At 36.1% G+C, this 17,601-nt stretch overlaps 1 protein-coding gene and 1 pseudogene across 1 annotated transcript; both read right to left on the reverse strand.

Annotated features, from left to right (window-relative positions):
- Positions 1-13,518: 13,518 nt before the first annotated feature.
- On the reverse strand, positions 13,519-14,288 carry LOC115967232 (alpha-dioxygenase 2-like). Its single transcript, XM_031086288.1, has 3 exons — positions 14,057-14,288; positions 13,720-13,954; positions 13,519-13,612 (listed from the first exon to the last, which is right to left on the reverse strand). The coding sequence occupies exons 1-3, from the start codon at positions 14,286-14,288 to the stop codon at positions 13,519-13,521; spliced, it is 561 nt and encodes a 186-aa protein (XP_030942148.1).
- Positions 14,289-14,924: 636 nt separating this feature from the next.
- LOC115967233 lies at positions 14,925-17,219 on the reverse strand (annotated as a pseudogene).
- Between the last annotated feature and the right edge of the window lie 382 nt (positions 17,220-17,601).

Consider the following 17,601-nt stretch of genomic DNA (forward strand, 5'->3'; position numbering starts at 1 on the left):
GTAGCAGCATCAAGGAATTGTGGGTTGGCCACCTGATCTTGGTGGGATATACATGGGCCTAGCATGAGTATCTTAGCATGTCAGAATCCCTTGTTGACCTAGACTCATGGTAGCAGATGGACCCATAGCAAACATACTAACTGATTCAACTAGCTCTCAATATGATTTAAGGGTAGATTTTTAGTGGTCTCATCCTCATAGGGCAACTAAAAATTTATTGTGCAGCCCCCACATTATCCATGAAGACTAGCTAGCACAAGTTCATGGGAGAAATATAACAAGAAGGTGGAATCGAGTGGTACAGCTTGCAAACCGTTTTGTCAAAGCACGCTAAAAGGGTTAAAAGAATCCAACATCTCTCAAGTAAGATCTATCATTATGTGACCTTGTTGTTTGCTTGAAGCGTTCCTTCAAATTTCAATTTCCAGATTGGTAATGGAAAATGGCAAACCTAGCCTTCATTCAGGGAGAGATGTGAAAAGTCCTAATTTTATCGAATATGGCTAGGAGCAAAGTCTTTGTCTAACTTCGTTCATTTCCTTTTTAGGAAGATTCCCAACAATATTAGGACCACCTCAGCCCTAGTTACGCACTTGTTAGTTCTCAAATAGTAATAAAAAAATATTATTATCAAATATAACTATAAAAAAAAAATTATATACAATAACTTAACTATAAAAAAAAAAAAAAATTAAAAAAAAAAAAGTGAAAATCATTTACACTAGTTGCAGTTTTACATGGTTTTGGATCTTAAAGACATTCTTTTTAGCTCCCAAAACTCTTAACGGGTTTCAACTTTCAACCCGGATTTTTATGTGGTTGTTCCACGGCTTTAGTCCGTTTTTTAAGGCTACAACATTAAAGGGAATTGTCAGTAGAAAATGACAACTCATATCCAACGGCTTTTGCGGCTATAAATATTCAATCAATTTTTATATGTGTGGTACTTGCATTTCGAAGAGCCCCAACTGTAAGTTTTTAAATTTTATTATGTTTCAACTTTTATTTATTTTGTTCATTGATTGAGGGATTTCTAATCCTTCAACGAGTTACCAAGTCTTTGCTTAAAATGTAAATATATGTTTATTATTGAATTTCCAACAACATATGCAGCTTCATTCATATGATTCATTGGAGTTTCCCACTCCACATGAAAATATATTTTTAACATGCATGTTGTCTATGAATTTTTTGTTATGACCTTGGTGCTGGATAAACTAGTTGAATTTAGTGTAGTGATAAAATAATTTTTCCTAGATAGATTAGTGTTGTTATTTATTTGTATTCAAATTAATTCCTATGTTTAGGTTAGGATTGGTATCCATATTTTAGAATTTATTGATGAGGTTATCTCATCATTGACTATTTATGTACATTGAAAGCATTACTGAGAATTAAGAACTAAACTCAAAAAGTCTCTATCTTTCTTTCTAAGTTCAAGAGATTAATTATCTTGAATTGACTTAACTATCAATTTAAAATTTATTTTTTTCGATTCACAATATTTGGTATCTAAGCCACAGATCCATCGAGATTGTTTTTTTAAAAAATTTTGTCGTGTTCTCAATTCAACCAACCACACTATCCTCCCACCTACAACCCAATCCAAAGCCATCGCTCTTGAACTTTCTCCCATGTAAAAAGGGCTGGCAACTTAATAGCCCACTCTTAGAATGGCCAAATCTGGTAATGATTTTAGGTCTGGTAGTCTTCCAATCTATTGATCTTGGACCTGAGCGTTTGGTTTCTCAAATTATAAATTAGTTTTACTCATTTAAGAAACAAAATAAAAACTTGCACAAAGAAGTTTTGAAACTCAGCATAACACAAGTTAAAGAATAACAACTACAATAAAACTAAAAAGACAAAAACATATGATATAGACTAACTTAATGGATTAAATTCCTAAACCTATTTAACTATTAAGATAGTAAATCTTAGGTAAAACTCTATAACCAAAAGTTGAATATAAATATTTTTATAATTTAGTAATTAGGAAATACAAAGGGATTATTACATGTGTGTATTGTTATCATGTTAAAAAGCTAGTAAAATTCAAGTAAAGTCAGTAATAGTTCAAGAATTTGATTGGTTAAGTAGACATGTAAAATATTATTTTATGTATGAATAAATGTGGTTGTGTACGTCAATAGTTGATACAAGTCAATGAGTTAAGAACACTTTCTCTATCACTATCCATGACACTTAATCTACATTATTTAACTAATTGTGAGTCGATTATTTATTTTTGGGAGTTTTTTTTTTTTTTTTTTTAAATATTACTGACGTAGAAAATTGTGGGAGTAACGAAGCCTATGTAGCATGCTCTCATGAGGTCAAATAAAAGTCAACCATTTTTGTTTTATAGTATATATAGATTACACATCTTAAAATTATTGTTTTTGACTCATTAATAATTATTAAGATAGTTATTGTATTTTAGGTATAAATCTATCAAAGTGTCAAGAGTCTTATTATTACTACTGTAATTCTCAATTTATTTACATATAATTTTTAATTCAGCCATGCTTCGCATGCATATAATACTTATTTATTCTTATGGCTTATAATATTTATTCTTTTTAGATATGGTGTAATTAGGTTGAATTTATAACTCCCACAGACACACACAGTTATATGTTGTACTCCCTCTAAAGAAAACTTATGGGTTTCGCGACTCGCAACAATTGGGTTTGCATGTTTTTTTTGGTCCTAATTAGGCCATTTATAACATCCCTTTATCATTTATTATTGACAATTACTTACTACCTTAATAGTTGTTAAATATTTTTTGAAACTAACATATCTCTGGGGTTATTGTTTGGAAAAGAGTAATGCTATTGACAATTTAACAATACTATTTTTTTATTATTATTATTATTTTTTTTTGAGAATCAAGCTACTTTTATTTATTTTTTAATTATCTTTCTTTAGATATTGATGGACAGAGCGACAGGCATAGTGATGGACAAGGTGGGTCACGTGATTGATTTCTATCGGATCACAAGGGCATCCCCGTATTTGCTTCTTCTGGCCCTTAGCGCTAACGTCACTAGCTTGTTTGAAGCATTTTTAGTAGGTACAAGAAACCTACTCATGTCACTCTTAATTGAACTAATGCCATTAATTACGCTCCGCATTACTTGACTCATCCAAAAAAGTTTTGGTCATAAAATTTTAGTAGGAAGAACCATATTATGGAAATTCATGAGCTTACATTTAACTTTTTAAACCCTAGCTTTTATTATGTCATATACTTAGAGATTATTGTTCTTGTTTAAACCATGAACGAAACATAGTTAATAATGTTTGAAAAAAAAAATATATAACAACAATAAAATATGTTTAGGAATATACAAGTTTTATAAGGGTTTTTCAAGATTTGATAAACCTTCAAAAACAAATGTGTATCCAAGGTATATATATTTATATATTAATTTCTGTAAACCTTTGGTTTAGGTACAATTTCTCAATCGCTACAATCTGTGAGAAATGATTTCCAATTTGTTAGCGCGGAACTTCTTATAACTATGGCAACCTTGGCTGCAATAGTTGGTTCCATGATTGGAGATTTGATTAATGACAATATGGGGAGAAAAACCGGCTTATTGGTTGTTAATTTTATCTTCATCATTGGAGTTTTATTCATGGCATTCGCACCAACTTCGTCAACATTTGTGATTGGAAGAACGATAATTGGACTTGGAGTAGGAATGGCATCGATGTCAAACTTATTTTATATTTCCGAGGCTTCTCCAAATCGGATTCAAGGCATGCTCATTAGTTTCAGAGGATTCATGAGTTTCATTGGAAATTTCATTTCTTCTCATTGCAACGTCTTTACTGTGGTAATTACTTTCTCTCTTTGATTAATTTTTTTGTTCTTCTTCTTGTTGAGAAATTCTTGCGCTTTTATAAATGTTATGTTATATTGTTCATTTTGAACATTTTGCAGGATGGAAGTTATTGGAGATGGGTCATTGTCGTTTCAATAATACCCATAGTTTTTCAAATTATTTTAACATTTAAATTATATGAATCACCCGTGTGGTCATATAAACAGGTAAAAAAATATTTATATTTTTAGGTAATTTTTAAATTGTTATTAATTAGTTTCGTAGTTGTTAATCATAATTATGCAACACACAAGTTTTCAAGTATTTAATTTAGAAAATACATTCAACATTGTAAAAATTTTAGAATATAGTACTAGGTAAATTTTAAAAACTTACACTTAAAACTGGTTAAAAGAAGTTTTAAATTGAAGCCATGGAGTTACACTTCACACAAAAGTGTAAAGATAATGATATTTGCTTAAAAAAATTTTTACTTTCTTTGTACCAGAATAAACTTGCTGATGCATCAGATGCTCTTAGTAAAAGCTTTCCACCTTCTGAAGTTGGAGAAGAACTTGAAAAGATAAGATTGGCTATCGAGAGAACGAATGTAATGGAAAAAAATGTTTTCAAACAAATCTGGAACGCAAGGAAGGACAATGTAGTAAAAAAGAAGATTGTTGCTACCGTTATCATCCAATTTGTTCAACAATCCATTGGATTGAAGACAATGACATACTGTAAATCAAATCTTCAGGTTGATTCAAAGATAAGTCTTGCTACGACTGGGGGGAGGTTCTTAGGGGACTTCCTTTGTTTCCTATTTATAGATAGAATAGGATTCAAAAGACTACTTTTTGGTTCATTGGTCTCCATCCAACTATGCCTGCTAAGTCTAACATTGGTTTGTTTTTGGTGCACTTACAATGATTGTTCTAGTATTTCTCTAATTCTATTTGAAGCATATTCGTTGTTTTATTACATGGGATTTGAGAGCACCCCATGGGCACTAAATGTAGAGATGTACACAGTGGCATACAGAAGACTAGGGACTATTTTGACCACAACCTTATACTGGACATTCAATTGGATATCCACCATGTTATTTTTATCAGTACTCGAAGTCTTTGGTGACTGCGGAGCAGCTATATTCTTCGTCGCATTGTCCTTAGGAGGTTTGTACGCAGTTCATAAGTGGGTCCCTGAAACCACATATCAACCCCAACAAGAATCGAATGAAAGGCGATCGAATCGAAGGCTAGAGGTATAGGATACCCCAAAAGACTAGAACAAAACAAGACTTGTATCTTCTTATTGAGAGATTTGAAAAAAACAATAGTGTGTTGAGATATATTTTTAATCATGAATATTTGTTGAGCGAATCGTTAGACTTCCTTTTTTACGCCTCTCCATCAGTTGATAATTGGAATCCATATTTTGGGTAACTCGGTGGGACTTGTTCAAAGGACAATAACTCTCCTGATTTCAGTAAAAAATATACAAAATTTGTGTTCAAAATCAAGCTCTGAATGTGTACTTCCTAAATCATTTTGGCCGCGTCCTGAAATTCCTTACCGTTCAAAAGTTATTGTCGAAACGGTGGCCAAATATCACTTTTCAACACATTTTCAAAGCGATTTAGGCTCGTGAATAACTTGCCACTAACGTATTTTTTACCCAAAATTTTATTACGAGATGATTGATCATGAGATATAGGAAAATTATTTCTGTTAGGACATATGTGTTTCACATGTTAAGAACATATGTCATGATTTTATGTAATTAGCTTATCCTTTGAGAAAACGCACTTTACTTGTATTTGGGTAGATTTAGGATGTCTTTAAATACTTCAAGAAATTTTGTTTCAAGATCAAGTATTGAAGCCTTCAAGTCTGTTCATGAAAATAAATTTAGAGTACAAAATCATTAAAGCTCGACAGCTAGCTCAACAGCTGCATCTATCGAGCTTAAGGAAGCTGTTCTACATTCGGTGTGCTCGACAGCTGCTTGACACTGTTATCTGTCAAGGTTTAAGATCTTCAGAATTTCACTCTGATTTTCTTGGGATCCATGAATGTATCTTTGGGCTTTCTTTTCTCCTAACCCTAGACATATAAAATGATTAGTTTATGGGCCGTCAAAGAGTTCACAAGTTGCACAAACTTTGAGCGAACTCTATTCAAGCAAATTGTGACCGAAGACGAAGTTCTTGACCTAGTTCATCTCTTTCTCTTGAAGAAGTTGTTGTGTATATGCACCGTAGGGTTTTGTGACCAAACATCTTCTTGATCTTCATCGTGTGGATGAACTGAAGAACTTTGCAACCAACAACCTTCTTAGTTGGTGATTGAAGTTGCGTACTGGGATCCGCGCAATTGGTTAGTCACGTACTTGGGAGTCGTGCATCTGAAAGGGGAACTGTCACTACAGAACAAGTCCAATTGGGTATTGGGGTAAGGGTTCAACTGTAAGTTGGTAAGGTACTTGGATTCCTTTACTTGTAACCGCTTGTTATGATAATAGTGGAGTTTCGGGAGTGGTGACTTGAAAATCACCCGGTGGGGTTTTTGCCGTTAGGTTTTCCCCATTCGTAAACAAATCACCGTGTTATTTATTTTCCGCTACATTATTAGTTTATTGGTGATTTGTTTTGTTTGTGCTACCATGCGTTTGCATGATAAATTGATTAATTAATAACTGGACTAATTAATTAATTAATTTCAATCATAAAGGGTCATTCAGTTTGTGGCCTATCAAGTGGTATCAGAGCAGGCATACTCTGATTAGGGTTTAATCTTTGTTGTGTTGATCCATTGACCGTTATTTGTCATGGATAGAGGACAGTCATTAATCATACCTCTTTTATTTGATGGTACTAACTATGCATACTGGAAAGTACGCATGAGAGCTTTCTTGCAGTCTTTAGATGAGAAAGTGTGGCAAGCTGTGGAGATAGGCTGGACTAAGCCTACAGAAGTGCTAGCCGACTGAGATGATGCCAAGATTAAGGCGACAAACTTCAATAGTAGAGCATTGAATGCATTGTTCAGTGCAGTCACCAGTGAGGAGTTCAAGAAGATATCCTCAACTGAAACTGCCGAGGCTTGGACCATTCTCCAGACAACCTATAAGGGTACTAAGGCTGTCAAGGACTCAAAACTTCAGAGGCTCACTACAAGCTTTGAAGAGATAAAGATGGAGGAGGATGAATCTTTCAATGAGTTCTATACCAAGCTAAAGGGCATAGTGAACTCAGCCTTCAATCTTGGGGAAACTATCCCTGAACCCAAGATTATGAGGAAAGTGCTCAGATCTCTGCCCGAGAGATTTCATGCCAAGATTACGGCAATAGAGGAATCAAAGGATTATTGACAAGATTCCTCTGACTGAGCTGGTTGGAAACTTGCAGACCTACGAGCTAGGGTTGACAAGAATAGGCAAGTCGGGTAAAAGCAAGAATATGGCATTGAAGGCCAAGAGTAGTGAAACAGATGAATCTTCTGATGATGAAGATTCTAAGATGAAGTCCTACACTACCAGGTAGTTCAAGAAGTTTATGAAGAACGCCAATGGAAAGGGTTTTGACAAGGACCGCAGGCAATCCAGTTCTTCTTAGTTTAAAGGTCAAGAAAAAGGGAAGAAGGATGCTAAGGAAGGTGGTCAGTACACTGTTCCCTCAGGACCTAAGTGCATTGGGTGTCAAGGCTTCGGTCACATGAAGTATGAGTGTCCTACATACCTCAAGAGCATTGGGAAGAGCAAGGCACTTGCTGTTACCTTAAGCGACACTAAGCCTAAGGATGATTCTGACAATGAGGATGACGGAATCTTAAATGCCTTCATGGCCACTGTCAATCCTACTGATGGGATTGTTGAAGATGTGGTTGAAGAAGAGGAATTGGTGGAATCCAAATTTGAGAAAATAGATGATCAAGATGACATCCATATAGCCTATGAGAAACTGTACAAGCTTTCTGAGAAGCATGAGAAACTGTATAGGCTAACCACCAAAAAGCTCAGTGATGTGGAAATTGACCGTGAGGAGCTTTCCACAAAGTTTGATGAGGCTAATCAGACTATTGGGACGCTGAGGTTTGAGAACAATTTCTTGGCTAAGAAGACCAAGAAGCCTAAAGCAGAGCTATGTCAAGTCAGAGCTCAACTGGAAATGACTTCAAGCGCAAAGCTAGATGAGATGCTAAGCATTCAGAAATCTGCTTCAAATCGAATAGGCTTAGGGTATGGTCTTTCTTCCCCTAATACTGCTTCTTCTAGTACTACTATTTTTGTTCCTCTTGCTAATAATGTTAAAACTGAGAACAATGAGATTAAAACTGAATTAGCTAGTGAGAACATAGACAAGGGTAAATCTATCTTAGGAGCACCCTTTAAGCTTGAGAAGAAAGATGTTAAAAACCCTAGGGCTAAGAAGGCTAACTCTCAAAAGCCTAAACAAAAGAAGCAGCATCTCTGTCATCATTGTGGAACTGCCAGTCATACTCAACCAAATTGCTACAAGTGGCTTGCCACTCAACAGAGCAACAGCATAATAGCATCTGGGAACCAGAATCAGCTTCAATCCTCTCTTGCTCCCCTTGGAGATCTTTTCAAAGCCTTCATGTTCCTTTCGAACTTGAACTGTTTTAATTCTTCCCCTTCACCGCCAGTTTAAGGGTTTGCTAGACGGAAAGGTTCTTCCAAGATGTGGAAGGAAAAGGACTCCAAGTGATTCTGTCACTTTTCTCTCTCTCTTCTTGTTTTTGTGTGTGCATTACTTAGGTGTTTTGATTTCATGTTTTGAGTCAGTCTAGTTTTTATGTATTGGTTGTTTAACATGTTTTTGTTTGGTTATTTTTTAGTTTTTTCTTGTTTTGTTTTTCATATAAAAATAAATAAAAAATTTGAAAAATCAGAAAAATACAAAAACAGTGTGTGTTTTGTGTACATTGGTACTTGTGTACATTGGATGGCCATTGAAACAAAATCTTCTAAACTTTGTATCATTTGTAACTTAGATGAGCATCTTTATGCACAACTAAGCAAGTGAGCTTTGTGGCTCGTGTTTGTGATGAGTACGATTAAGTTGTCTCTTAAACTTAACACTCATATCACTCTTTTTGACGGGAAGGACTGAAAAATCCTGAGAGAAAGGCATAAATAACCATCTCACCACTGTTGCCCGCCAATCATAATAAGACACCTGTATGCTTCGGCAGAGCAAAAGTGCAGTGTTAATGACATTTGTATGCTTAGGCATAGCAAAATTGGAATGTCAAATATCATTGGGTATTTCTTTTCTCTCTCTAATAAGCCCATGCATGATATGCTTAAAAGAAAAATATGCAAAGAAAAATCAAAAGCAAAAAGATCAAAAATGCTTTAAAAATGATTGCAAGCGTGTATTCTAGGAGATGTGGGAGTTATAGGATGTACCTCAAAGGTGATAGTCTCCATCAAGCAGTTATGATTGTGTGTGAGTTAAAGTGATTTTCTCATATCTCAAATCGTCATAACATGCATACACTTATGCAATCTTGCGATGTTTTTTCACACACAACACGCAATATTCTTTGCTATTCTTGATACATGTGCAGGTACAATGTGATTTGGCCATCACGAGGTTTTACATGTATTAACGTATGCTCACTAAACTGTCTTGACTTGTTTTTGAAATATAAAATTGATTAGACTTGTTTAGTGTGTGTGTGTGTGTTTTTGAAGATCCACGTGCTTAAATTTTATCTGAGAGATGAATTTGAAAGCTTAATATGTTGATTGGATCGTTGGTTGAGTTGCATGTTGGATTGCATTCATGTCTGTGTTTTTCACATCTCGAAAAACTGCTTTTAAAAGCTGGCTCGACACCTCCTTGATACCTCCTCAATAGCTTGCTATCTGTCGAGCTTCCTAAGCTTTTTCTTATAGCAATCTCGCCTGCACCTCGATAATTGGTGGATCAATCAAGATTGGGTCTGTATCCTCGATAGCTTCTCGACACCTGATGGATCGATCGAGTTTCTGTTCTTGATTTTGATGTGTTGTTCCTCGATATCTCCTCGACACCTCAACTGTCGACGAGCATTTTCTCGACACCTCCTCGACAGATCCCTCGATACCTGCATCTGTCGAGATTTACTGGCTACTCTATACAAGGCCTCTGTGCGATCCGGAATCCTTCTCTTCGATCTCTCTCTCGATACTTCTTTTTTTTCTCTCCCAAAACACTTTCATCTCACTCCAAACTTGTTCCTCAAGGATTCTTCAAGCTTTTTCAAGTTTCTCTTTACTTGGTAAGCTTCTAATCCTTTCTCATTCATGCATTTCATGTTTTGAAACCTAGGTTTTGGGGTTTTTTTGAAAAATTTTGGGGTTTTTCAAAATTGATGAGCTTTCATTGAAATTTTGGGATGGGTTTTCACTTAAATGTGTTTAAAACCTCATACATTGCATCACATTAGCATTATAATGGTATTACCATGCATTTAGTTGTGTGCTATCTGTTTGTGTGCTGATAGGTTTGGATTGGGCTGAGCCCATGATGCAATTTCTTTCGCATGTCACATGTTCATGCATTTCCCATGCATACGTACTTCTCTTCAATATACTTGATATATTTGAAACTGCTTGAGACTTTTCTAATTGTCATTCTTTCTCTCCCTCTCTATTAGTTTACGTTAGTCGTGTCTATGGCACCTAAGCGTAAATCCACTCCAACCCGGAATCCTCTTCATTCCGGTGCTTCTTCTTCGTCCGATCCTACTTTATCTCATATCCGGTTCTGTGATGATGATGCCTTTAAGGCATTTTTAGAGAACTTTTCTAGACGAGGCATTCATTCGGAACGCCAAGTCATTTTGATGGACTTTGCCGACACCGACCTTCCCTCTGTCATTCACAGTAGGGGATGGGAGTCACTGTGTGACGTCTCGGTCACCTGTCCTCTCATGCTTATTCAGGAGTTCTACTCCAATAAGCATGGGATTGATCGGTCAGTACCTCTTTTCTTTACTCGCGTTTGAGGTATGCGCATTCCTATCACACCGTAGCTTGTTGCGGATGTGCTTCGAGTCCCTAGGATAGAGTTTCTTGATTATCCTAGTTGTGAGCGTCTGAGGACTGTGTCCAGGGCTGAGCTCATGTCTGCTTTCTATGAGCGCCTTACTGCTTGGGGTGAGTGCCTATTTACACCATGTTAACCTTTTGCTAAAGGTCCTAGATTCATGAACATGGTGATGACTTTTGTTTTGCATCCCCTCTCTCACTATAACTCCATCACAGAGCCTTGTGCTCGATTTTTGTTGTCTCTTCTTGAGCATCTTACTATAGATTTTCCTTCTCATTTCATTCTGTCTATTATAGATGTTCATCAGCGTCCTGTGATAAGCTCATCTTTCCTTCCGCTATCATGAGGATCTTACGCCATTTTTCCGTTCCTTTTCCCTCTTCCAACCATTTTACCGTCATGTGTGCCATAGATTACGCTACCGTTAAACGTAGCGAGGCTCAGCTTCAGTCGCGGCATTCGAATTCAGTAGCTCCTTCCTCCCGTTCAGCTCCATCCCGTTCTGCTCCATCCACATTGGCTCCTCCTTCTTCTTCGGGTGATGTGTCTTTAGGAGACATCATGGCTCAGCAGCGCATGGATGCTCACCTAGATACACTATCTACGGAGTTGTATCAGGTGAACGTTCATGTCAGTTGTATTGCACGACGATAGGCATACATGGGTAGTTTTGCTCTTGAGGCTACTCCTTCATCACCTTCTCCCGTGGCTGTTGGCTCTGAGGATGAGGATGATGATGATGGTGATGACGATGATGCTGACGAAGATGCTAGCTCTATCGATGAGATGTCTACTTGACACTCTTACCCTTTGTCATTCGTGACAAAAAGGGAGAGTAGTTTTGGTATGAGAGTAGTCTATCTTAGGCGGAGAGTTAGTATAGGACCATTTTGTAAGAGGGAGTGTTGATACATTTTGAGGGATGTAGTGAGGATAGCAAGAAATAAGGCTCCAAACAAAAAGGTTAACAGGCCTCAACTCTTAGGATATCACTAACATAGCGAGGGGCCTGAGGGTAGTTGCACAAGTGGAAGGAACTTACAAATCTATTCTTAAGAGACCATTCGGCTAGAGAGGTTGTAGCACCGTTGGCTTTTCTCTAGGAACCCAGCATAAGGAAGCATGAGGTACTACTCCTGTCAGAGCAATGATTTCTGGAATTACATCTTAATTCTCCATGGCACATTAGTTCCCTTGCCAAGGAATCACATTCGAAAATGACAGCTTGGTAATTGGATTGGAAGCCCATGTACGCAGCCCATGCCTTAGCTTTGTCTTGGAGGGGGTTGTTGGAGTTTACTACTTTTGAACACGCAAGAAACAATATCCCTTTCCAGTCCCTTAACACTATCGCTACTGCTACTCTAGATTGCCCTACTTCTGCATCCACATTAAATTTGATTGTACTCATTGCTGGTTTAAGAGTAAGGTCTCCTAACCTGCACTGAAGAGTAAGGTCTTCTAACATTAGAGTGCTCCACAAAGTTTTTGAAAAGGCACGACTTTAGAGTCTCAAAATTTGGAACTTTGCCTTCAAACACCTTCTTATTTCTAAGGTTCCATATTTTTTCACAAAGTGTTGATCCAAATAAAAGGAACTCATCTCCTCTCTAGCTTTCTTCTCTTCTTCTTTCTCTTTTCTACGTAGCTTTCCTTGGATATCTCTCTATGCGGCACCTCTTTCTTGGGCACTTTGCAACATCAAACAAAGTTTCAAAATTCTCCTTGATTTGTGTGCTATACAAAAAATCGTTGTTGACACAAAACCTAAACTCTGTTGTCTCTCTCCTTGCATTACCTTCCAAGTGAATATCCATTTTTTTTATCTCTTGATTTCACACTTTATTTTCCCTCCCCATAGGGAGGACTCTAAGGCCAAAGCTATCAAATTCTTTGTAGTATTGTCTATTTATAAGACTCTTGTCATATTCCGCAATTTTGGGTTGGCGATGGATTCAGATTTGGTAGCTGTGTCCTGCAATTTTGGGGTTTTGTTTTGGGATTCTATATGTTTTTGGTTTGGTGATAGTTGGTGACTACTGTAATGTTAATCTTAGCGTTTTTGTAGTTGTGTGTGTTGGTCTGTTTGTTGGTTGTTCGTGGTGGTTTTTGCCATGGTTGTGGAAGTGGTTCTATGTTGCGGCGGTAGATTTTTGGACTGTTGCTGTGGTATGTTTTTGTTGAATTATTTTATTTTATTTTTTAATGTGCTGTATTATCATTTCTAATCTTAAAATAGAAAATGTGACGTAAACCCTGTTGTTAAACTTTCTAAAAAAAAAAAAAAAACAGAAAAGAAAAAGTTGGTAATGTTTTGATGTATTAAAATAATATTTCATATGGCAATTTCACTGGCATATGATTACGCATACTTCTGTTTAGTATATACCAATTTATTTGAGCTAAAACTAAACTCTTGTCTATAATAAAATGGCGTACAACCAAATATCCGTACTTATTGGAAGTACTAAATAGATGAATATTAGATGGATAGTCAAAGGTACGGGGGTATGTAATTCACTGGATTTGGCATTGAATCTCACTCTGAGAATGCACTTGAACATGTTATCCATTTCCTCGTCATTTCAGGGAAATGCCGATCAAACACATCCTTCAAATTCAAAGTCTCATTTTTGTTAACCCATTCCAGGCCTTTCTGTGTGTATGTTTTGAGTTGGAACTGGTCATGAAAAAGCGATCAGCTTCTAGCCCCCTGAACAACATCATCGTACAAAACGAAGCATTAGTGCACTCTAAAAAGAAAAAAAAAAAAAAAAAATCAAATTTGTCATCTTATTCTTAGTATGACATGGGGCATACCTTGAAGCAATTAGTAGGAAGAGAAAGAAAGCAGTCTCACTGATTTCAAAGCCTTTGATCTTCTTCTCTGCCTGCAAGCCAACTTGCAAGTCCAGCTTCTCCACATCATCTCCATACACATCATAGAGAGCTTCAATGACTTCTTCATCATCCGTCAAATCTTCCCACTTGCTAATAGGAATCATCATCAAGTTCCTCCGTAACTCATTGTACCTAGGAACTTCCCTCTCTCTATCTCTATAGAAAAATGGTCCAGCATTGTAAAATTAGATTTGGACTATGAAAGTGGAAATAAAATGAGAATCGTAAATAGAAATTGAAGAATAAGATGATATACTTTCCAAGCTGGCCATATCAACAGGATTTGGGCTGTCTTTTCCATTAATATCATGGGCTACAAGGTTCCTCATCCATGATGGATAGTTCCATAATGTGAGTGCCCCACAAAACTGATGACCCAATGATACCAGCATTTGCTCCATTTCAATTGTTGACAGCTTTCTCTCTCCTTCAATACCCACCAATTCCCTCATAGACACCCTGGATTCATAATCCCTACAGTTAATCATGTAGAGTTTCTAGCAAGGTAACATTTAATTATTATCTCAAACTACTTTCCTTTTGAAAATTAATTCTAAACATTATTCTGTTGCAATGAAAAAAATTGCAATGTTGCTTCCTAGGTTGAGGAAAATTGAACACTGTTTTTACATCTGAAAGCCTTTGTTTCTTACCCCCACATCATTAACAACACAATCAGAAAAAAAATTATTAACGAGTTATAAAATGGAAATACTAGCACAACATCAACACCATATGCAACCACAACCAATAATACACATCTCTCCTCCATATTTTTTTGTAGAATATGCTAGTCTATTAGCCCTCTTGGGCCCATTGAATTGTACTTGTTCTAGACTCATTGTACTTGTTCTCCACACCTATTGTGCCTATATAAAGGCTCTCTCTTGCACAATACTACAATGTTTCTCAGTCTCCTTGTCTTTTCATTCTTAACAGCATATATGGATGTCCACCCCCCCCCCCCTCCCCCGCCAAAAAAAAAGAAAAAAAAAGAAAAAGAAGAGCGGCTATTACACATTTAACCTTTTGATCTTAAATTATAAATAATGCTCTCTAATTTGACCTCCAATTCTGTAATCCTGATTCTGCCCCTGCACACATGGTTCTGGGCTCCCAGTACATTTGTACATGTCTCCAAAGAAAACTATAAACTTTGCAGCAAGATGCAGAAAACCCATAAAAGGTGGGAAAAAAATGGCAAGAAAATGTCCATCGTACTGGTGCCTAATATTTGCGAATACAGTGTAAGAAGAGAGAAAGGGAAGTACTCATGTAGTATGGGAGGATGTTTGTCTTCTGAAGTTGTAGATGTGATGTCCCTCAGGACAAGTGTTTCAGGTAGAAGTGAATGCATTCTGTAGGTGCTTACAAACTCTTCAATTAGTGAACAGGGAACTCCATGATTTCTCGGTTTTTTAAGACCAGCCAATCTACTCAGTATTGATCCCAATATATGTCCAAATAACTCCTTAAATTTCTTCCCCAAAAGTCCATACCTGAAAAAAACATGGTTTACATATTTGATTTTCAGTGAAGTGTAAAGTAGAAAGCAATGGCATTAGAAATGCATTAAATCTTACTCTCATCTTTGCTGATTTTCTCTTTCTCTTAACTTGTAAAAGGATCTGTGTTTTTATCATTTGTTCATCAAATTAAAACAAATATTTAATGTCACTACTTTAAAAATGACCACTATGTTTCATTGACTTCTTTAATATGTCTTAACTATCTTACCAGTTTACCCTCATCCCAACTAGAAGAGTATCGGTCTTCAGGAGTTCAATGGTCTAGTCAATGGTGTGGATCTTAGCAATGACAACTGCAGTCACCAATCTTGCGTGCCTATAGAGCTGCTCATCATCCAAATCAGGGTAATATACCTAAAACCAAAGAACAATAAACTAAATCATTAGCTGAACATGATATATATTATCCATGAAGTGCATACATTATTATCACACATATTTCTTGCATATGAGGAAAATTATAGCATAAGATTCTACAATAGCTAACCAGACAAAATATGAAAGTTTAATTTTCATGCAGCAATATTGCAATTTTTCCCAAACTGGTCCAAAACTGTTCAAATTAGATGCCAGAAATGTTTGAGTACATAACACCAACTTCACCATGGGGAAAAAGAATCACAGAATATAAACTAAAATAAAAATAACTTACTTTTAGCATATCACGTACAACATTGTGCTCTTTGACAAATAAGGCTTGTAGGAGGGAAAAGCCAGCCCAGCAATTTCGAACGTCACCTGAGATAGGAATGCCTTTCTCATTATGCTGAGGCAGCCCATCTTCTGAGATCTTCAACTTTCCATCTGTTAGAGGTATTAGGTTTATGTGTATAGAGAAAGAGAGTATAGAGAGAAGAATAAAACTGATATTAATTGAAGCTAGAAAGATATGGAGAAGAAATTATTTGTGAAATTGTTTTGAAAATCAAACATGTAAGATGGCTTTTCACCAGATATATACCTTAGAGTGCAGAAAAGTTCAGATGTTGCTGAAACAAAAGGATATAGGTTAGCTAACCATAACAAGAAAAATGATTCAATAGTTGCATGACTTAATAGAATTCGGTATATTAGAAAAGATCAATGTTAAGTACATAGGAGATGGAATAAACCATGATGTAAAATCTGGTAAACTTAGACGCACCTGATATTTTGTTGGTTGACAAAGGATGCACTACCACATAGACTAAACTTATGAACATTTGTAGATATAGACGCAATATAATTCCTATTGGCCTGCAACCAGAAATTTCACACAGGTTAAGAAGAAGAAGAAGAAGAAGAAACTCAGAAGAAGTAATTTGGTTTACCCAAAATTGTGTGAACTTGATATCAGACAGAAAATGCAAAGAGGCTCTCTTTGATTTGAATCTCAAGTTGCTCTTCTTTCTTGGGGATATAGACAGGTAATTTACAGACGAGTCAAATGAAAGAATTTCATTGCTTTGCTTAAACTATTTTCAGCTGTTTGAGGGGAACGAGGCAGATTGAGAGCTTGTTGATAAATAATTGGCATCTGTAATTTAATGAGGCACTGCACCACATCTGATGCTGGTAGATATTCCGGCTTCTTACAACTGTTAACAGACAGATGATGTAGAAATGAAAGGTTCCCCCCAACTATAGAAGAAATAAAAAGTCCATTAATTCTATGGCTTTAAATATTATGGTGCTGTGTGTTGAAGCAGATGAGGCAGACTTGAGGCGGTGCAAAAAACCCTTAAACATTTACCCTTGTCCAACAGAAATCAATCTTTAGTCCCAACGTACAAGGCATTATACTACAAAAGTGAAGCATGGGATTCACCGTCTAATGAAATAGACAATAGCAGCACATAAACCAAGGTAGATATAAAACATTTGTTACAGTTTAATATCAGTACCATACATTTTGGCAGATATCTGTCATTGGGTTCATCTATAGTCTCGAAGTGTGAAAGAGAAAATCTCCAAGGAGCATAATTTTATTCCAATACATAGAAAATGAATAAGAAAAAAATCAAAATGAAAAGCATAGAAAAAGATAAATGAATAAAACCTTCAAGAATCCAACATCAATGTACTCAAGTCCCAAGTGTGCCATCAATTTGCCACAAAATTTGAACCTAACAAAGAAGAATGAATTTGAGGAATATTAGAAGATAAAGGAAAGTTCCTGAGTTATTAATTCACTTATCTTCACGAACACAGTCATTCCTTTCCATTGCATTATAATGACAGTTTTTGGAATATCAAGAAATTTAGTAAATAGCACATGAAATAGAAAAATCTT

This window comes from Quercus lobata, chromosome 11 (assembly GCF_001633185.2).
Source record: "Quercus lobata isolate SW786 chromosome 11, ValleyOak3.0 Primary Assembly, whole genome shotgun sequence".
Lineage (NCBI taxonomy): Eukaryota > Viridiplantae > Streptophyta > Magnoliopsida > Fagales > Fagaceae > Quercus > Quercus lobata.